General features: G+C 45.2%; 1 protein-coding gene across 1 annotated transcript in view; it reads right to left on the reverse strand.

Moving 5' to 3' along the window:
* The window catches only part of LOC119376914 (5E5 antigen-like), a 76,488-nt gene that overhangs the window by 47,662 nt on the left and 5,790 nt on the right, over nucleotides 1-23,036 (reverse strand). Inside the window, exons 4-5 of the mRNA XM_049411505.1 lie at nucleotides 17,489-17,542; nucleotides 1,760-1,861 (exon numbers count right to left, since the gene is read on the reverse strand). Of these exons, the coding sequence (XP_049267462.1) occupies nucleotides 1,760-1,852 (93 nt within the window). The 5' untranslated portion in view covers nucleotides 1,853-1,861; nucleotides 17,489-17,542. The remainder of the gene's footprint in view (nucleotides 1-1,759; nucleotides 1,862-17,488; nucleotides 17,543-23,036) is intronic.

Here is a 23,036-nt window from a genome sequence, read left to right on the forward strand (position 1 = left end):
CCCATTGTGTTTTAGAGCTGTGCGAATAGGCCTTCCAACCTCCAGAATGGGGCATAGCGCTAACACACATGGACAAGGAAGAGACAACAGGATAGCGCTTGTCCTATTGTCTCTTCCTGGTCCGTGTGTGTCAGCGCTATGCCCTATTCTAAAGCATATAACCAACTAGCCCAAAAAGCCACGATGACAAACTTCCAACCTCGGCCAGAGGGCGCTGCGGCACACGCATTTCGCTGCCTTTCTGGGAAAACCGGTCGCTTGTGTCCCCGCTTTTTGACTGCGTTCTCCCCACAAGTTCACGCGCTGTCGTCTACTCGCCGTGCACATGCAGCCTCATGTGTCGCTTGCTCTGAAAGTTTAAAAAGAATCAGAGGTGGATAAAACATTCTCACGGTGTGAATCTCACCAGAGGAGAGTGGTTGATTGACCACTTTTGCGGGACTTAACAGGTTGTCAAGGACGATGCTGTTTGTGCGAGTGCTACGTGCGTGTCGATGGGACTGTGCAGACTCTGTAATTATGTTACCGGTAAAACGCACATTCATTGCAGCAGTCCTGTCTGCTCGGCGCTTTCAGCAAACAACCACCAGGCTTTCATGTGCGTATATAGCGTTAGACTTTCGATTGCTTGGATGCCAAGTTTGTCATGTTAAAAATGCCAGAAAACCTCTGCAAGACTGCAGCACAGGCAGCCGACGTGGCCGCTGAGACCACGTGATCCTGCCAAGTATGTCTTGCCAACGGTTGCGCCAGCATTTCCAGTGGTGGGCTAAGCGCCCAATAGTGTATGTCAAGAAATACGCATAAATCACATGTTTAATTGAAAGGTTTGTGGGGTTACTTCAGTATTTACAAGAATTACACACCAACCTCTTAAGATTTTCAGAAAACGAGCCATTTCCTGGCTTTCATGACTTGCTCATTAGTGATACATGAGAAAACCAGCGAAAAAAGACGCGTACACAAAGGAAGGAAGACAAAACTCCACGCTGGACTAGCAAATGACACATAATTGAAAAACACACTGGCCTGAAATAATCAAAACAGGCAACACATGCGCCATGCTCTCAAAGTACAAAAAAAAGGACAAAACACCAAATGTGTCTTAACGTAATGGTTGCATCTCTTTTCGCGGGTTTTCTCAAGTTCAGTATGAAGAACTGGCCCAGAAAGCAGCACTTCTACAGTACATTCACTCATTAAATGTCTGGTAGCCTTTTATACTGCCTGATCACGCGGAGCCCAAAAGTGCCTCGGTCATTTGCTTGTCCTATTGCTGCTGTGCATCCCGGCCCAATACATGTCAGCATCATGGACGTGCAACGCGCGTAATCTTTTCTGCTATGTCTTAAAAAATCCGGACTCTCTGTTCATCAATACAACGTAGTAACACATTTAATCCGGCGCGCCATGTGGTAGCAGCGACCACACCGGCGCACCTCGCTGAAGCCTGATGCGACTACAGTACCACTTGCCGCCTCCACTTACGGTGAAGCCGTGCGACAGAGCCTTCAAACTGAAGTAGTTCTAGAAATGCTGGCCCCTAGCAATGTTTACAACTTGGTCCTAGGGAGTTAAAGAAATCGGGCGTTGAATGTATTTATCTTCCGGAAGTTTGCATACTTCGAATAGTCAAACTCCAGTGCGAATCGAATAGTGAACACCATTATAAAAATATTCGAAAGTTGGAATATTCGCACACCCCTAGTTTCATCACCCTGTGTCTTGTCATAGCAAAACATAAGGAAGGGAAACCTGCCTTCCACTCTTCCTGTGGCTTGATCTTCACAGCCACAAGGTCCCCGTTGAGGGCCCGGTTCCGGTCACGTAGACCGCCAATATAGATGTCCATCTGACTGTCCTGCAATGCACAAAAACCAGCGGCCAGTTCACAGGTGTGCTGGATGTATTGCATAACAAGAGGGATACGTATGTAAATGCTTTGAGTGCTTAATTAAACAATGTATATGCCAAAGGTACTCCTGCAAGAAATAGTGGTGTGTGTTTGTGAGGCAAAAAATTTGCGTATAGTACGCAGATTTACCCTGCTCTCACACTGCTAGAAAGTTAGGCTGGAGTAGGAAGGTGCGATACAGTGAAACAGGCAGATGCCAATGGCTCAGTTTTGATGCTTGGTTTCATTTTTCCCTAAGGTGCCAATATGGCTTCAGAAAAGAAATATCCACAGTTCTGACAGCAACTGGTAGTTTTACATAAATTCAAACATGTCAAATTACCTTTCATAGATAACTTGTGATGCAACACAAGAGCGCATTTACAAGAACACGGCAATTGCATTTTTGCAAAAAACACAGTCCAAGCTTATTAAAATTTCATCTTCTTCCAATGAGTTCAGTGCTTCCTCCTCCATTATGCCTCTCTTGTGTTTCCCTTGGAATACGAATGGTGATCTAGGCAGAGAGTGAAAAACACAAAAACTACAACAACAAATTCCTGTGACAAAAACAATGCACTTTCATCCACTGCAGCACCGAAATATTACTGGAATGAAGACATCACTCATTTCAGGGCAGCAATGATGACTTACTCACATGGTACACTCAATATTTGCCTTCTGCATTAAACAAGAGTCTAGAACCCCAAAAATCTTGAAAAAATACTGTAGCGTAAGAATACTTCATATTATACTACAACAGATTTCTTAGGAACCACTTTTGGTTTCATTTCCTAGCAGGTGTACGTGCCGTGAGCTAGAAGGTGTTTATCAGGGTTCGTACAAGTTTCAAAGGAGAAAATTCAAGGACATTCAAGGAATTTGAAGGGCCTGTCCCACGTTTTTGAAGACCGAAAAATAGCACCCAAATGTGGATTTTTTTTTACTATAACAATGTTTCAAATTCTGACTAAATGTATTGCCCTCGTACGTATACAGTTGAAACTCAATTCAACAGTCATTACCACACCCAAATTACTTTGTTAAATCAGGAAGTTTGTAAAATCGAGAAAGGGGCTTTTCAGTCCTTCAAAACCTAAAATTTCAACATACAGACACCCAAAATCTACCACGGGTGCTCCACGCGTGCTCATGTGAAAAGTCTGTTCAGGTGTATCGAACATTGAGCCTCACTTATGTGGTCCAGGTGATGCAGGCCAGGTAGACATTCATGTGAAATATGACATGCAGCCGAAACGCAAAGACGGGGAGAACGAATGCAGTGATTATGTGAGCCAGGTGAGCAAGAAAGTAGCAACGAGACGATCAGTGTCATCTGTCGCATAAATAATGAAATAACGAAAGCCCACAGTAGCGTTCCAGTGGCAGCATCGACAGGAACAATAAATCGCCGAGGACAGACTTTTGGGCTAGTTGGTAAGCGCACGTCCTGTCCTCTTTCTGTGGTCCCTGTCTTATCAGCACTATGGCTTCAATGAACGTAATAAATCGCCGCCACCCATAGTGCCATCTGATACGTAACAGCGCAACTGTTGAGTCCACTGTTCCATGCACGTGAGTAGCGTCTAGCCTTGTCAAAATAAAACAGGCTCGTGACAATGGGTGACAGATGCTTTAATGCAACATCATTAATGCCCGCACTTCAAGAAAAATTCCATCTGTGTAAAAAATAGAAAAAAAAAACTCTTATTTTTACATATTTCAGAAAAAGCTTCTTTAAATCGGTTTTGGTTCCAAGTTAGTTTCATTAGTTTGGGTTGACAAGAATGTGGAACCTTGTAAGTACCTGCCTGGGAATGCAAATTTTCTTCCTTAGAATCGGGTTTTGTTAGATCGAGTTTTAACTATATTATTATACTCTAGAAAAGTCTAGCCTCGATGCCATCTAAAGTAGTTCCTAATACAAAAAAAATGCAGGTGCTGAGACTTCTCTAGTATTAGCAAGGCTTGACATCATTACAGTGCACTAACCACAGCACCGCTTGCTTGACAGGGAAAAAAGCAGCATAAATGCAGAAGGCAACAGTGAAGTCATAAGGAGATAAGCAGAAGAGAGAAAGCGAGACAAGATGCACTGACGGGTGAGGAGTGAAATGATCGATAGGACAAGGCATGAACAAACAGAATACATGCAAACTCGCACGGTGTATTGTTTCTGAAATGGAAAGTTTGCCGCATCGACGCTAGTCTCGAACAGAAAGCAGGTTGCACTGTGAGTGCACTGGCCCCGAAATTCAAGGGTTTTCAAGGACAGAACATAATCCGCCTCTTTCATTTTCCCGTGCTGCCCTCTGCCGTTTTGGTAGGGTTTTAGTCAAAGATGATGAGACGCTTCGCGACTTTTCCACTAGAGGAGAGCGCATGCACGGGGGCGTCGTGAAAAAGGCAGATTCCAGGACCTTCAAGGGCCTTGAAAATCTACTTTTCCAATTCAAGGGTTTTCAAGGTTTTCAAGGACCTGTACGAACCCTACTGCTGCTGCTGCAGGAAGCTATGACATTTTGGCCCTCTCCCGGGCCCGTTTGTTCAGCTGCTACTTGGGATACAGAACAAGTATGTGACACTATGACACGTGTACCTTGTGGGAAACAAAACTGACAAATTGATATTATAAAAGCCGCTAGAAGAAATCCTCGAGGCTTTGTACTGTTCAAACATTAAAAATGAATAGCCTAAAATGCCATCTCACAGCCGCTCCGAATGCTCCGTCTATGGCAGCTACACGCCTGTACTGCCAGCGCAATGCTGCACTGTAATTAGGCACCAGTGGGGGCTACGAAAGCAGGGCGATGAACTATTATGCCACGCTGCAACAGCATCAAAATATTCAAGATATCTGAGCAGCACTGGGATGTCTGGTCACTTTATTCAGGCCCACACAGTCTGTCATGACAGAAAGACTTCATGCAAGCTGGACGCAATGACAGCATGCCTGCATCTACAGAAGCCCCCCTTATTTTTTCTTTTTGTAGTGCAACGGAGAAACGTTCATTCTTTCGCTCATTTGTTCAATTTGTATTGAGCGTTCCCTACATCAACAATGACCTCGTCACTATTACAATCCTTGCAATGCAGGGCATAATATAAATTTTCAATGGAGTTTAATTTACAGGAAAGTTAAATCAGTGACAACACGCACTCATCCTACTAATTCAATTTCTTTTTTCTACAGTGCCTTTCCATCCGCTGCTCTATGCACTACAATTAACGAGTCACCCAAAAACAAACCTGCTGTTATCCCAACGTTAGTGTTCATCTACAGTGCATGGATGCAGCCACAGACACAAAAATTCCGAGCACAAGACAAGCACACTAGCTGAGCTTAGTTGAATGACAGGCTCTGTACAGCACAAGCAGTGCCAATGAGCTGCTGCTGCTAAGTTTGAGATCAGCTTGCCACAAGTGCCATGCACATGCTTTATACGTCCATGTATAGAAGTATGCATGTTTCATTGCAGATGAATTGTTGTCGTGGCATGACCCTTTTGTAGCAACCATTACACTTACAAAGAGGACATCTGTGAACTTGCACTTATATAAGAAGTATGCCTGTACATGCAATCTCTTGACATTGACCTTAAGCATATGTTGCCAAACAACACAGGCAAAGTGTAGTGCCACCTATTCTATCCTTCCAGACAAATGTGACTAACGTATTTACAATGAAAGTGCACAGAACTATTACACTGATGGGTAGCTAGAAACTACCGCACTCAAGCTACTAGCAACAATGCCATCACCGAGGGCACAAAGTAGGGCCACTAACGAAGCCACATGAAAATCCACAAATTGCCTACGTTTTGATATTCGCATGCTGAACCTAATTATTAATATGCTTGCCTCGTTTAACAGGCAGAGAAGTACAGACAAGAGAAGTGTCAAGAATATATTGCTGCTTACAGCACCATTACACGAACAGAAACCAGGGAACAGGCACGAACAATCCCATACACTAATACATACAAGGAAACTGAATTAGTAGCTTACATTGAAGGATTTAATTGCACTTGCTAGCAATATAATAGCTAGGCTAAACTTTTGCATTACTCAGCTACACAAAAACCAAATTAATCAAAAAATACTACCATAACCACTATGAATTGGTGGAGAGCAAAAGGTAATTGACGCAATAAACCAATTAAGTTAAAACAAATGACTATTCACAGTGGTACTTACAAAGTGAAACCTGCGAAACCAAAAGCCATCACACACCACAAGTAGGTCTGACTGTACAAGCAATGCTGGGCAGTATCAAAGATACATACATGTATCTTAGATACTGTTTGGGTATCTTGTATTTGTATTGTGATACGTCTCGCAAGGCAAGTATCTGTACCTGTATTTCCGATACATTTAAATGTATCGTGTATCAATACAAGCAATAGCAACACCACCGTGTGAAACAATAAATGTTGATTGAACTCCGCTTCTCAATCTAATACTGCTGCCACTACGCCACATGAATACAAAATTCTTTTAACTTTCCGCCAGAGTCCTCCAACTAGGGCAGGCAATGCCATCTGCGAGTGCTTATTGGTGGAGCAGAAGGACTTGTTCTTGGGCTAGTTGGTGCTTGCTAAAATCATCATGTAGTGCGAAAAGACAAAACGGACAAACAGAACCTACAAACCACAGGAGCAGAGTCACACGGTGGCGCTCGCGCCATCTCGACAATCACAAGCACGCGAACGTATGCGCACATCCAACCTTTCGCTTTCTTGGTATTTCCTTTCTTCTTTGTTGTGTCGGTGCCATGACACTTGATCGTAGCCACTGTACTGTGCCGCATACTCCAATGCGTGTGGCGTCTTTCATGCAAATTATGATGCCGCTGTAGTGTCGTTATCGAAGTTTCTCTTGCGTGGTGCTTCGTTACGAAGTCCGAAGAATACAAGAATGGGGTTGCTTTGCGTCTCACGGGTTTCGGACAGTGATTTGAAAGATATCGTGAGTGCAAGTTTGACTTGCATACGATAGGATTGATTTATTAACTACACCACAATCTGCGCTGATGCTAGATGAAATAGAACAAGCATTTATCTCAGAAGATATCTTGGTGTATGGTTTCTTTGTTCTTCCTGCTAAATTATTCAAGGAGCTCTTTTAGTCATAATTTGATTGTTAGCACAAGCGCTTTTTTTTGCTGACCTCCATTTGCATTCCATACATTACCCTGTAGGCCTCTGTATAGTTTTTGCCTGTCTGTTTAGTGCAACCTACAGGTCTTTTGTAAGCTGCTGCTAAAATATGTTCTTCTTATTTTTAATTGTCTGTGTCATTCCTACCGTTTACATATCTACATTCCATTTGAGTTTGCTATTATACCAAGATGGTTTGCAGAAGTGTTGAAAGGCGGGCAAGTTGGTATAGGTTCATACTGAAAATTGGCAGCGCAAACAAACGGGACACAGAAGAGGAACAGAAGAGGTAATATTATCTTCTGTGAATAAATCCAAGTTTCAGTCTGCGCCTGTTTGTGTTCCTCTTCTGTGTCCCGTTTGTTTGCGCTGCCAATTTTCAGTAAGTACCAAGATGGTGTTGAGGACAAACGTAAATAATCTGGGTGTATAGTCAACTGCCGATTTTTCGGACACCCGATTTTCTGGACATGCTCGAAAATTCGGATGCTTCGCGGCACCGTCACCAGCCCCATAGACGTCAATGGTTGAGACGTCGGAAATTTCGGACGCTAAAACTCTTCGGCATCTGATTTTTCGGACTTTCTGCCCAAATTGCAGGTCCGAAAGGCAATAATTGAAGCCCCCCACCTCTGCCGCGTCTATCATGTCGTAGGTTAGAACCAGCGCTTTCGCTAGTCGACCTGTTTGCGACAGGAGGAGAGTCCGAAAGTCAGCTTTGTCACGATGCCGAAGTGTTATGGGGTGAAGCGGACCGGAATTCAAAGGGGCCGCTATCGGCGCCGTGCGGCGATGTCTTTACGAATAAGCAGTGGAAATGCACAAAGGCGTGATGGCGGCAGATGGCAAACGCGCCAGTAGAGCTCAATCGCTGACAAGCCTTACGATAAGCATCTTCAGTCAACTGCTCGATAGTGCATGTGGCCAGGTGCAGTTGCATGCGTAGTGCACGCATTTAATAGCACGCCGCGCCGCCATTCGTGCTGCCTCTTGGTGCGAGACCGCTAAGTGCACCGCACAGATGCGTTGCCTTCACGAACGAAACCAGCTCATCATCGTACAGCGATCACATCACACTGGCGGAGGTACAGGCGGACTTGGCTGCACGTAAGTGGAAGTGCGGGCAGCAACGCATTGACAACTTTTTTCAGTCACCGGGACCCTGAAGTGTCAATAAAAGTTTTTTTTTTCTGACGCATTAGTTTTTTTGGACCTTCGATAATTCGGACTTATTTACGTTCCCCGTGGAGTCCGAATTATCGGTCGTCGACTGTAGCTAGAGCATACAGTAAAGAAAATTCTGCTTACGACCTCGTAAAATAGCGAAATTGAGTTTGCATTATAATAATGGAAAATATAAGCAAACATATGTTAAAGATAAGGGAATTGGAGAAACATTATAATACCAATGAAGGAAAGAAGATGGTTTTTAAGGGCTCGTTTTTCTTTGTTAGACAGAATACTAATGAGAACTAACAGACAATAATGCCAAGGAAAGTATAGGACATGTCACTTGTAACAATTGGGATATAAATGTGAAGAAAGTAAAGTGGACAAAAAGATAACTTGCTGCCGGCAGGGAGTGAACCTGTGACCTTCGAATAATGCGTCCCATGCTCTACCACTGAGCTACGGCGGCGGCCATCCCCCCGTGCACTTTACAGGGTATATATGCGCATTTAAACCTAGGAGTGTTAGTCAGCGCTGATCGCAGCTATGGCGGCGAGTGTGGAACACTATTTTCTGCCTTTTTGGCGACACATAGCACGTGATCTTTTTACGAGCTGGCAGCTGACCAATAATCCCTCGCATACTACCTGAAGGCATCAACTCTGCCAGAACAAGACCCTTGCTATGAATGAAGGAAAGAAGATTGTTTTTAAGGGCTCGTTTTCTTTGTTAGACAGAATATTAATGAGAACTAACAGACAATAATGCCAAGGAAAGTATAGGAGATAAATGTTACAAATGACATCTCCTATACTTTCTTTGGCACTATTGTCTGTTAGTTCTCATTATTATAATACCAAGTACTTCGTTTTTCTCATGCGCGTCCCCATGAGCCACTTCATGCTATTTTCTATAGAAACTGAGTTTTCTTTGTTACTCTCTAGTAACGACGAATACATATCAACTCGCCCAGTTTTCTGCTCCCGAGTTTTCTATTGTATGACCTTAAAGGGACACTAAAGAGAAACCATGAATCAGTTTACATCGATAAATTGTGCTCTGAGAACTCTGATGTAGTTAATTTTGCCATCATAGGTTTATTAATAAAAGAGAAAATGAAGTTTAAAGTTTCATTTTTAAATTTCGCGCCCAAATCTCCGCACGTGACGTCACGGATTTCAAAGTGTATTTATTGTATTTTGGCACCACTGGCTCAACAAAATTACCCGTAAGTTAAGTCTATGGCCCCATTAGAGGACAATGTACTTTATTTTTACAAATTGGGAACTACGTAGTCCCTAGTAGGCACCATCAAAACATGTGACATCACGGTGAATGGTGCGAAAACTTCAAGGTGGTGTCGCCACCCACATTTTGTTTTTGCACGTTTTCTCGCTTACCAAGCATCTTCTCGCAGCAAGCGTGGTATTTTTGGTATCATGAAAGAGTACTTTACTAATATGAGAAAGATTGTTTTGCTCTTAACTTTTAACATCTAATTTGACAATGCATCAAACTCAACTGTCAGACTCTAGAGGTACTGCCTGTACCGTGCTTATACATGGTGCTTCGCATAACTAGAACCAAATATTTAAAAAGGGATTCACTTCAAATGAATGAAACCAACAACATAGTTTGACATCATGCGGCGCTCATTAGGGTATTTTCATATTGAGCTTAGTTGGTTAAATGGTAAATTACCCGAGATCAATTATGCAAACTTTTAATATTCACTTTAGGGCCACGTGCTTTTCGGTACGTTGTATAGGGCATTCTGAAACGACCGATCTTTTTTTTTTGTGCCAACATATATGCTGCGTGGTCATTTTTTTCGACATTTGAAGAAAGCCTGCGACATATGACCACGTCACTGTGTTCGTGCCCTACTGTACTGTGCAGCGCTCTCAAATGCGATTCGAGCGAAACAACCGGCGCATGGACCGCGGCAAAATGAATGAACGGCCGCGGCTCTAGGCATGGGTTCCCATTGCGTCATGGCAAGGAAACGCCATCGTCGCTGAGAAGCGGCAGGCTGACGGTCTGCGTGCCAGTTGTTGCGCTCGAAGCGCGTTTGAGAGCCCCGTAGTACGGCAGAGCATGACCACAGTAACGCGGTTTTATTTCACACTTCGCGGGCTCTCTTTAAAAGCCAGAAAAAATCACCTTGCAGCATGTATGCAGGCCTAAAAAATTCGATCCGTCGTTTTGGAATAACACTACGATGTGACAAAATGCACATGGCCTATCTACCTAACTTCTATCTAAGAAGAAATGTTAAAAGATTGCACGTTAGTGAATATGGTGCTAACTAATGCTTTACCCCCACAGATAATTAGAATATTAAAGTCATTGCAGTGTTATGCCATATATGTAGACACAATGTGTGAAAAAAAATTGCTACCAGCATTGTTGCTGCTGTACAGCTGACGCGTGATCCAGTAGTGCGAAATAGGTAATACGTTTCCGGACAAGGTAAGACTGCACAGCGGTATTTGCACCATTTCGCGAAGGCTTGTTATGGATGTTCTTGTAAGTTGATGACAACTGATGCTAGCTAGTCAGGAAGTAGAGCAGCGACACCCATCGATTAGAAAAGTGACACGCAAAACCCTTGACAGCGCAGCGTATAAAGATCTGTCATGCTAAACAGCCAAACCAATCCTAATAAGTTGTTTCGCAACAAAACTAATATACTTTGAACAAGAAAGACCGAACTTTTGGGATACTAACAGATATTTCATTAAAATTAAACAAAGTCGTTTGCAGTTAAGAAATTCTGAAGCAAACGTTTTTGTACATACGCGTTTGCTGCTTCATTATATAGACTTATACTAACAAATCTGCAGTTGCATACAAAGTTGCCCTGATCTAGGAACTGAATCTGCCAGCAAGCCATATCTGGGGCAGTTACCCCGCCACTGAGCAGCACAGCACCAATCTGCAATGTGCTCCAACATTTTTATTATACTACTGACAATTTTTAAAATTCACTCTTCCCTTAACATATGCCATAATACCAGTTCATTCAATAATAATTGTTGGGCTTTTCCATCCCAAAACGATATGACAGATGCCGTAGTAGACGGCTCTGTAAATTTTGACCACCTGGAGTTCTTTAACATGCCTATATCTAGGCACACGGGCCTCCAGCATTTTACCAGTTCGTTTGGTTGGCAAGATTACCTGTTCAGAAAAGCATGGTAAAGGGTTCAATCCTTGGGCAACAATACATTTTTATTCTTGCACTGCAAACATTTCCCAAAGAGCCTGTATCCCCAAGTTGCTTTCAGATGACTTTCTCTAACCCGAGACATTTCACGTACATTCATGTCGTGGATGATTGATTTCTTTTAGGAAGAAACTTGCTCCATGCTTTGAAATACTACAGTTTTATCCCTGAACACAGCTTGCTTTCTTTGTCCTTTTAACCTTTGCCACATGTGTGATTTTCTGTGGTGCTATACTTTCACGTGCACATGCAATACGCAGAACCAATGGAAGAACATCTTTTCTTTGCCTTTATTGACAACAGGAGCCCTGCACCTGCAGCGTTTGATGGTAGGGAAGCATACAAATGAAATAAGTGTTTGCCACAATCCGGAGGATAAGATGCCCAGAGATATAAAGCTAGCCTTTCTGGTGTGTCAAGTGCCATGAGCAGTATTGCATAATCACCACTTTCTGTAAATCTGCAACAAATCAGTGGGAGACATTCTGCATGACACAACTGTAGGAGAAAAAGTAAAATTAAGCAAATGCTGTGTGCAGCTGGCAAAAGACGCAAAACGTTTGGGCATTCCGAGACTTGTCAATCTCTGTCACAATAAGACAAAAGAATACGTTTTCCACCACCACTGCTATATGTCGCAGTGCAGTAGTAAGCCTGACGAAAACGCCTTTGAGAAGTTTACCGCATGTTTATGGCATGCTCCCTGCCACATCTTTCCTTTTTTTTGTCAAAACAGAGAACATACGGGATTTAATTTGATGCCGCTAAAAAGATGTACTTGCACAATAATATGAGCAAAAGACCTAAAACGAACTGAACAAGTGTCTGAATTTAAGCTAGTGGTAAGCTAGTTGGTAGTGGCTCCACGTATCAAAGGCATACAAGAGGAAAAGCAAAAAGAAAATGCTTACATGGAGCACTCAGTTCTCAGTTCATTGGTCCAGCGTTTAGATAACCAAAATAATCGAGACACAAAGTATGCAATGCTTACTTGGTTCACAGCACCGTCTATAGATCTAAAATATTTTCTTACCATGCTCGGAAATAGAACTTACACCTACATTCAATAACTGAAATTTTCAATTCGGCACCCATATTCACAACTTTTTCAAAGTAGATTTTAAAAAATTTTTGGGTTGGCGATAAACGTGCACTTAGCCTAACTTCTGTCGGGAATGGGCAGCAATAGGACTGTTCCTATTACAACAGAACCATGTTCACAGGTTCACATTCTCCTAACTGTCAAGTCATATTTTCACCATGAACACCTAATCTTTTATGCCTATTTTGTACATCACTGTTCTGCATTTTTTACTGATGCAGGCAAAATATAAGCTTATTGTACAAATGTGTATTCAATGGATGAACCGGCCTCATTCCCGACATGGGCAAACCTTCCACATCAACACACACCACTGCCTCCTGCATGCCTACAAGTGAGGCAGTAACTCTTCACATACGTGAACACTCCATTACCAGCACTGTGTCTACTCGTTCTTTTTGTTCTACCCTTTGTCTGCTGAGCTGTCTCTTGAAGATTACGCAAGTACTACCAACTTTCTCAGCTATAAACAACTTTGCATTCTCTAAACCAACAAATACACACACGCTCGAATTTAATACACAGTATAATGTGGCTGCATACAACTGCGCAAAACCCCGAAACAAACTGCTCTGTGCCGTGTCAGGCAAGTGCTCAAAATAAAAGCAGCAGCGTGGCATGCAAACACAAAGAAGACAAAGCGTGAATAGCAGCAAGAGGAAAGCAGGAATGCGAGGAAAATAAAGATGAAGCTACAGCCCTCAGCCCGGCGGTGACTGCATTCACCTAAAAAAGCCACCGTGCTGCTAAGTGCACGCATAGAAAAACAGTTTCTTAAAGGGACACTTAACAGAAGAAAAATTTCCCTTCTAAAAGCAAATTACGTTTCTCGAATACCAAATGCTCCTTTCCTACTGTGAGAAGATGCTTGGTAAGCCAGGAATGGCCAAAAAGAAAACCTGAGTGCCAGCAGTGCCCTCATCTTCCCACACCGGCTCATTCTGATGATTTTGATGGTGTATGCTAGGGCCTACATACTAGATCTTCATAGGCAATCATGGATTACGTTGTGTTTTAAAGGCGCAGGACATTTTGCTGAGCCAATGTGCCCCCCCCCCCCCCCCACACAACCCTTCAACACTAACTAGCATTTTTAGCCAATTGTAATACGATGACGTTGCACTGGCATACACAAATTGTTTTGGCATAAGATGCCATGAGCGAAGGTGCCATTGTCATTTTCTGCCCTAATAATGAACATATAATAGCGAAATCAAAGACAACAGACTTATCAGATAATTTATCAGTTTAAACTGATTAAGCATACCGTGTCCTCTCAAAAATTGCTTGCAACAAAATGTGCAAAACACTAATTTTGAATGAAGAGCAATAAAAGCACTCAGCTCACTTATTTTTTTTTTTCAATTGACAGATATGTCACAAGCTAAGACCTGCTGTCCTACCACTTCGACAGCTTCTGTGATTAGGAATACATGTCATATACACACCATGATACTGCTAGCACAGACTCCCCCACACACCCCCCACTAGACTCTCATGCACTTGATACAGAAGTCTCAATACAGAAGCCTCTGTGCCCCCCTTTCTCTCTTAGGTCAGTAGGAACCACTCCCCCCCTGTGCGCATGCCTATGGTCGCAACAACTACCAGCTCCCTGCAAACATGATGTAGTTGGCACGAGCTCCTCAGCTGTCATGCTGTCACTCGGATGATGCATTTCTGAAGTGTGTATTAAAGGAGTACTGACACGAATTTTGAAAGCAGAGTTTACTCCGCTGTACAAATCTCCCGTATACAGAGATAGCACTGACCAAGCGTAAAACTTAGAAAATGCTGATAAGATATCTGATTTCGACATAAAAGTCAATTTTCACAGGGCACACCTACTGGCATTAACACTAGTGTGATGTCAAGTTACAGCATCAATTCTGGCGACTTCATGCACCAGTTGCGATGATATGTGGGGGTGCTATTGCTCCCTGTAAAGCAGCATGTGCCTCATGGCACCCACGCGTCCCGTGCATAGGGCACAGTCAGGTTAAACGGCCGCCGAGCGAGCAGTGGCGCTGTGCTCGCGGGTTAGGGTTAGCGTGGTGGCGCCGCCTGCGGGAGAAGCTAGGCTGGCGGATAGAAAACAGGAGCGACTCTCTTTGGGTTTGGCAGCGTGCGTGGATGGCCGTCACCCGTGGTGGGTCCGTGGGCGACGATACCGCGACTAGTCTCCCACGGGCCCCTCGTGGTGAGTCGAACATCGGTGAAGACGCATTTGCGGTGCATTGCATGTCTTATGTTGTCTTGAGTGTGGGTTATGTTTTCCAGGTATTGTATAAATATTGTGTAAGGTTACTAAGCGTGCTACTAGTTGTGTATCAGATTCGGCATGAGAGCTCGGCGTATGTAAAAAGTAAGATAATAAACGCACACATGTTGTTGCACGACCACATGAACTGTCTCCATGTGTTCCGAGAGCGGCGATATCTCTCAGACCCACAGACGTCGAGTAGTACCAAAACATGCAAAATGGCTGCTCATGCATCACTAATGGAGCCATGGAGTGCAGCAGCCGTGAAAATGTCACGATATCTTGTGAAAGCACGTGACAAGAAGCTCATACAGTTGTACCGTCACGAAACAGCACTTCCGTGCACAGTGTCAAGAGCACATGCACGAGGAACCACGTGACTTTTCTTCGGGAGCTTCGAAGTGAATAAAAGTTCAGTTGTTTGGGACGCGTGTTGCTCATACTCGTTTAGCTCGGCCTAGCTGCGCGTTCCAACAATGGTGATCCGGAATCGCAATGCAACCCGGGCTCAGCATCAACGTTGCTATGACTTCGACGTCGACGACAGACTCAACGACTATGACTTCGAAGTGCACGACGGGCACTACACCAACAGTCTCCTCAGTTGACGGTAAACTGCCCCCTTTTGGACCGCAGAACACCGCACTCTGGCTTATTCAAGTAGAGTCACAGTTCGCAGCACGACGCTTCACAGCAGACCTTACCAATACCACTACGTCGTAAGCAGCCTCCCGCCACCCATAGCCCGTAATACACCGAGACGTCCGAAGTTGGACACGGGAGTGCCTATCATGTCACTGCTCCAAATTGCAGCGCCATACTGTGACCCCCTTAGGATCCTTGCCTGAGCCGGACACTCGATTTTCCCAAGTGCATTTGGACCTTGCGGGACCACTGCCTTATTGCCAAAGGCAAAACTACTTACTAACTTACGTCAACTGCTTCACGCGGTGGCCGGAAGCCATCGGCATCCCAGATACGACTGCCGATACTGTTGCCCGCGTTGTCATTCACCACTGGGTAACACGATTAGGAGTTCCCATCAACAGTGGCAACGGATCGCGGAACGCAATTCGAGTCAGCCCTATTCGGGAACCATGTGCATCAGAACAACGGCCTACCATCCCATCAAGAACGGTATGGTGGAAAGGTTCCATCACCAGCTGAAGACTAGCCTGACGGCAACTTCAAGTCACAGTTGGGTAGAGGTGCTACCCCTGGTTTTATTGAGAATTAGGATGGCTCTGAAAGAGAACATTGGCTGCTGCTTGGTTGAACTCGTATACGGCACAACACTTTGCCTTCTGGGAGAGTTTGTAGCCAACAGTAAATACTCAAACGCCCAGGCCAACAACAATTACGCCCTGCGACTGCGGGACATTATGAACAAGCTACGCGCTGTCCCTCTGCGTCTGCCAGCACCACGGCTTGTCCACGTTCATAGTGATCTCTCCTCCTGCTCTCACGTGTTTGTAAGGCACGACGCTGTACAGCGTCCAATCCAGCCCCCTATGACGGGTCGTTCAAGGTGGTGAAACGAGGAGAAAAGCACGTCACGATCGACGAGGTGGCCGTCATGACGTGATTTCGCTGGACTGCATAAAACCTGAGCACGTGGACAGCAACAGTGAAGTGCGTGAATCATCTCAAGTTCCACAAGGACTACCAGCAGACCAGACTGAATCGGCCCAACCAGTCATCGAAAGGTTCACATGGTGTGGACAGCGTACAAGACCTCCGTTGTGAATGAACTTATGAACCGCAGCTCATTGTTGACCCATTCGGGAGTATTGCAGCATTGCGAAACGGCGCTTCCGTGCACAATGCCAAGAGCGCATGCTCGAGGAACCACGTGACTTTTCTTCGGGAGCTTCGGAGTGAATAAAAGTTCAGTTGTTGTTTGGGACGCATGCTGCTTATACTCGTTTAGCTTGGCCTAGTCGCACGTTCCAACACAGTGTTGTGACATCAGGGTACAGGATGAACTGAAACTAGCTCTTAAAGACATGTAACTATTTTTCAGGGCACACTCACGCATACCAGTAGACATTCAAGGCTCTTGAGGGCTTGGCCTTTCATTTGATGCAAAAAGACGACAACTGAAAATTTTTGTGTCGTACCCCTTTAAATGTATGAGTGTTATGCTATGTCTTGGTATGTCTCTGCCCAGGAGTCTCCTAACCCTTATGTTTGTTCTAAATGATGCATTTCCAACGCTGAGAGACTTGTGATGGGTGGGGCTCTAGGTGAGAGCTACTACACTGCACTAGTTCATCAGCAGTTATCAGTGGCCTCATTTCACAGCCCTGCATGTTACACTGTCAGGTCTGATTTGTGTCATCCCATGTGCAGGTCTTGTGTGAGATACGAGTCCTCATTTACTGAGGCTGGAATCCACACAGGGTTGGTGCTATACCAGTTTCTTACAAATGCTTGGTCGTGTGGCACTAATGACCTTGCCACCCGCCTTTGTGCACAGAAAACCACTTCTGATAATAAACTGCCCTAACAAAGTGAGTGACAGGCCTCTCAAAGGCTAACATGGCTGGGGCCACCCTAAGCAGCAGCAGCAGTGGTTAGAGAGAGACAGAGGCCGTTAGTTAAGATGAAGAGAGAACAGGGAGCCAGGGGAAGAGGAAGGAGCCAGCGAAATAGGACTACCGAGGATTACCGGCGCACTGATAAAGGAGTCCTCGTAGTTCCTCGGGTTGATGCGCAGCACCCCCTGCAAAGAGCACACACAGCAAGGCACTGTCACAGCACTGGTCAAATGCACATCAGCCCAAAGGGCCAAGCATCACACTACAGCAGCAATTTCATGATACCAGCAGAAAATGACAAGGCACAAAAAACAAACAAGGCCACGAGACAAGTGCTGACTTGCAACTAATTCGTTCACAAAGTAACCTGAGCATATAACATTGAGGTAATAATCTACACATATACCGCAGCAACGACAATCGCTGCACAGTACTCTCTGCACAGTGAGCCATCCAGGCGTGTGAGAGCAATATCAAAGCCTGCTTAACGTAGCCAGAACTCTATTGTGCAGCGTGAACTGCTTCGACTACCGACATTCCTGTTCCCATCTTGGTGTTTGAATAGTATACACATGTCAGTAAATATCGATGAGCACTAACAAGCATGACAAAGTGCAGACAGACAAGTGCAGACTCATTCCCTAAATTAACAAGGCGTGCTCTTTTAGGCCAACATTTATGCATCAGCGAATGGGTCCCCTGTACTTTCAGTTATATGAAAGCAAAAAACAATACAAAACGTTCAATTGTACTTACTAACATATTTTTAGAGCTGTGCAAATAGCAAAATTTCGGGTCTGAAGCGAATTCAAATAACAAGTAGGAGTGCGAATCTAATAATTTTCGAATATTTTTCTAATACTTCAAAACAAAATTACAAAAAAAGTTGCAGAGGACCCTAGGCATACCCTTACGAGCTAGGAACATGGAAGTGCTTCTTCTGGCTAGGTTGATGAAGCACTGGAGGGTGCTAAGTCGTGTTCCCTAGATGTCTTATAAAGAATGAGAAAATGCTGAGGGCGAATTGTGTTTACAGTCGAACCTCGATATATCGAATGGCACGGCGATCGCGAAATAGTTCGATATATCCAGAATTCGATATAAAAAATCACATAAAAAATGCGTCAAGAACTTGTGGAAAACAACCAACGAACCAATCGTGGTGCAGTAAATACTCACTTGAAGATTCAAACAATGTATTTATTGTGTTGGCTTAAAATACTGAAAAAGAGTAGCCTGCTTTTTGTTGGCAATGGCGTGTTTGACGACTGCGTCCTCAACATAGTCCAGGCGATCCACAACTGAAAGGCCGGTGCCTTCAATCGCGTTGCAGTGGCAGCGTGCAAGGGCCAAAGCGGCTACGACCTCAGCTGATGTCGGGACGGGGCACCATCAGCGCTTGCGGGATCCACCTCGGCAGCGTCTTCATTCGGCTGCTCAGCGGTAGCTTCGGCGACGATCTCTACATCCGTTAGCTCCGCCGTTGTACCAGTGCTGTCGTCACCTCCAACGAAGTCTTCGATGCACATGCTTTGCGGCTCCGCACCAACAAAGCTCTCCAGCTTGCTCCACGTTTCGGTCAGCTCGCTTTCATCTGCGCACGCCAACCCAGCTTCCTCGGATTCTTCCACTGATGCTTCGTCAGTGCGTCCACCGAAGCCCGCATGCCGAAAGCAGTTGGCTATCGTCGACTGCTTGACGTTTTCCCACGACGCCTTGAGCATTTGGATGGCGCCCAAAAGATTGATCTTCAGATCTTGGCCCATCCGGAGTCTTACAAGCAAAATGTCGATCAGCCGACGCTTGTAGATAGATTTAAATGTGCGGATAATGCCCTGGTCCAACGGTTGGAGCTTCGAAGTGGTGTTGGGCGACAGAAATACCACTTCGATGTTGCTCAGCTGGGCATCGGTGTGGTGTGCCGTGCAGTTATCGACGATAAGGCATACCTTCCGTCCCTGACGCACCAGGTGCGAATCCCACGCCTTCAGCCACTTGAGGAAAATATCCCTCGTCATCCACGACTTCTTATTCCAGGCATAAGTCACCGGAATATTGGGGCAGTTCCGCATGCACCTTGGGGTTTTAAATTTGCCAATTACAAGTGGCTGCAGCTTCGTGCTCCCATCCATATTGGCAGCCAATAGGACCGTCACACGGGCCTTGCCTTGCTTGCCCCCGTGGCACTTGTCCCCGCGAGTGTCCAGCGTTTGCCGCGGAAGCATTTGCCAGAACAGGCCCGTCTCGTCAGCATTAAAGATTTGGTTCGGCTCATACTTGGCGAGAACTTTGGGCCACTCATGATCAAGCCACTTCTGAATTTCTTCATCATTGGCGTCCTCACTCTCTCCTGACACAGTCTTCCCCACAACGTTGAAACGAGTCTTAAAACGTTGTAGCCAACCGCTACTCGCACTGAAATTCTTGACGCCGAGATGAATGCAAAGTTCTTTGCCTTCTGTTGCAACATCGGCCCCGATACAGGAATATTTCGGGCCCTTGCGTCCATGAACCACTGTGGAGAGACTTCTCAACATCTTCAAAAGCAGCTTTGCGTACACGCCGCGCGCCCGAGTGCTGACTCTTCTTGGCCTTGGCCTTTATGTCGGCTTTGTTTTTGAGCAGAGTACTCAATGTGCTCCTTGGTATGCCTAACCCGTCCGCGACGCTCGACTTCTTCTCACCATTCTCAACGCGCTGGATTGCTTCCAGTTTTGCTGCAAAAGTCAGGGTCGTCCGTTTCTTCGCGTCTGCAGCCATCACTACACACACCACAATGCGTGGCAGGCCTAACACACGAGCACAACGACGACCGATGCGACGGATGCCTGGCGATACTATCAAGGAGGAGCTGGTGCAACAAGTGCAGTGTGTCGTTGCTGCAAGGCTGCGGCGTGCGTATGCCGCTACGTTCAAGTGGCGCACTCGGCGCCATCGATGTGTGCAGCAGTCGTAAACGGCCACCCGCTACCGCTATTTTCGAGAGTTGCGGGAAAGCTCGCCGCCTGTCAACGGAGCGCGGGCGGTTTGGGGTGGCCGAGTTCGATATATCCATTATACGTCAAACTTTGTTCGAAAAAGAAAATTAAAAATGCATGCGATTTCCCACGTGATATAGGAACCGTTCAATATAGGCAATAATTCGATATGTCCGTGTTCGATATATCGAGGTTTGACTGTATTTACATCATTTGGTACAAACAAAGTGGTGTTGACAACATTTTACACGTTAGCGCTGGCGTCAGTGCCCATGGGAGAGGTCACATGTTTTCCATGCACACCATTTGTGGACGCCAGATGAGTGCGCGCTTTTGCAGACCTGGCCAAGCAACGAAGTGCAAAACATGGCCAAAAAGAAACCAACTGCTTTTGCGCAGCAACCCATACACCTTGTCCGCTGCGTGAAAATGAAACTGTGCTGCTAGGTGTCACGTAGTGACGTGGGTGACGTAACGTGCAGCATTGCCGTGGGCCTGGATAAATTCATATTTCGCTGTTTTTCGTGTGACACTAATGAATTTTGTATCACACTGGCTTTGCGGCACTAAGACATTATTCGGAAAGCACGTTTTGCAAAACGAGTCGATCGAGTACAAAACCGAAACAACATTTGCTGCTTAGCAACAGCCGAGACCGCCAATGATGTGGTGTCATCGCCATCCCAAAATGGTGCCGGAACACATACAGTATAACCTCATTACAACAAAGCTTCATAGCGAAGAGGATTTTGGTCTGTTGTACAGGGGTGCAACAGCCGAAATAGGATTTGGAGCAATTTTTGGAGCAGCAAAATATTGCTTTTGGAGCACAAAAATCCAAATTTGGGGCAGGTTACGAAAAAAAAAGAAAACCTGAATTTTTTAGCCTGAAATCCCAAATTTGGAGCAGTATAACAAAGAAGGCTTACTTTTAGACAACAAAAATATGTAAAAACCATTCAGTATCAGCTAATTCGTGCACAGCGCACGTGAACACTGTCATCTCAATAAAAGCAGTGTGTTGAGCCACCCCACAGTGCAAACAATGACCAAGTCAGTGCGAACAATGACTAAGTCCATATTAGCATTTGCAGGACCTGTCAAATAAATCGACAGGCACTGGAAATGCTAATGTGGACCTGCGAACCTGGCAACTTGGAAATTTGGGAGGTTCGTAAAGCAGGACCAAGCGAGGGTAGCGAAAAAAGAAAACTGGCATACGCTTTTGTCTCGTTTCTCAAGGCCGCAGAAACGCCGTACACAGCAGCTCCAAATGATTTCCAATAATTTTTTAGACGTCAGCGATCATACTAGTACTCGTAATTACATGGTGTGTGCACGAATGAGTAATTAAGGAACAAAATGTGCTGTGTCGCTGACAGCTAGTACTAGTAGCCCCTTCTAAATCTCAGTATGCTTTTCCACAGGACACCAGTGTACTGCGGCAAAAGTGGCTTAAAAAGCATTCTGCACGCAATAAAACAAGCATCAGGAAATTTGAGAACTACTGTCCTTTTCTACTGCGATAGCAACTATATGGACACTCTCAATGAGTTTTTGCCGTCATCTCCCGTATTAAGTCCAAAATGATAATATACCCCTGTGCATAGTATGTTCTACCGTGGGTAAAAGCGCGTGAGTGCGGGCGACGAACGCGGCTGAAGCAGATATCAAACGAGCCAGCCCATCTCCCATCACTAGGGGGGCGCATGCGATAACACTACTCCGCTCGGGAAGCCTGCAATCAAAGCAAAGAGGAAACGCCCCGACCGTCTTGAACGAGCATGAAAAGATGCGAGGGGGGGGGGGGGGCTGTCGTTCGAGCAGCAACATTGAACTTTGATTCTAAGGGTGTGGTCGCTGGCGCGCGCGCTATCTTGGCAGCCATTAGCGGGCGGCTCGTATATCCTGCTACGTGCTGCGCTCTCAATGCGAAGACACTGTGCAGAAAGAGCATCTTTCCCTGGAGCGGCCGTATTCTCTTACAACAAGGTTTTGCAGAGTTAAGGCTGTTTGACCTGCCGCGATTGCAGCGAAGAAAATCGCTCGGTTCGTTCTATTCACTTTGTTCGCAACCGCCGCTAATGGCAGTTTCGTTTCACATGGACTATGAATGGTCTGCGATTTTCGCTCTGCGACTGGTGCGCGCGCAATGTTGCTTGCTGCCATTGTTTGTGGCAAACTCTGCATAATTTTCGAATGTAATGTAACAATCTGTGCATTATGATATTCTTAACTTTTCATCACCGGTAGCGAGGAGCACGCGTGTCTTGTCATTTAAAAACACTTTCCAATCTAAATTCACTTGAGAATACGCAACAACAGCCATAACCAAAGCAAATTCGCTGCTGCAGTTTCGACGGCTTGGCCGGGTCGGCGCAATTTCGATGGGTCTCAAATGAAAAATCGCTCCACCGCTGCGAAAAGAGTGAAAAATTTCCAACATGTTGGTCGCTCGCCGCTGACCGCTGCGGCAAGAGCGATCGGCCGTGTTTTCGCTGCGAGCGAATTCGCAGCCTGAAAATCGCTCTGTTTTGTGTCATGTGAAACGGCCTTTACGCGAGATCGGATACAAAAGAGTTTGCTGCCAGCCTCGCTTCGTATAACTTACAATTTGTTGCCATTGCATTCACTGCTTCGTCCTTGCGGTGAAACTGACTTTTTTCTTTTCTTTCGCGGTGGGGTTAGGGTTAGGGTACGC

Source organism: Rhipicephalus sanguineus, unplaced genomic scaffold (genome assembly GCF_013339695.2).
Source record: "Rhipicephalus sanguineus isolate Rsan-2018 unplaced genomic scaffold, BIME_Rsan_1.4 Seq275, whole genome shotgun sequence".
Lineage (NCBI taxonomy): Eukaryota > Metazoa > Arthropoda > Arachnida > Ixodida > Ixodidae > Rhipicephalus > Rhipicephalus sanguineus.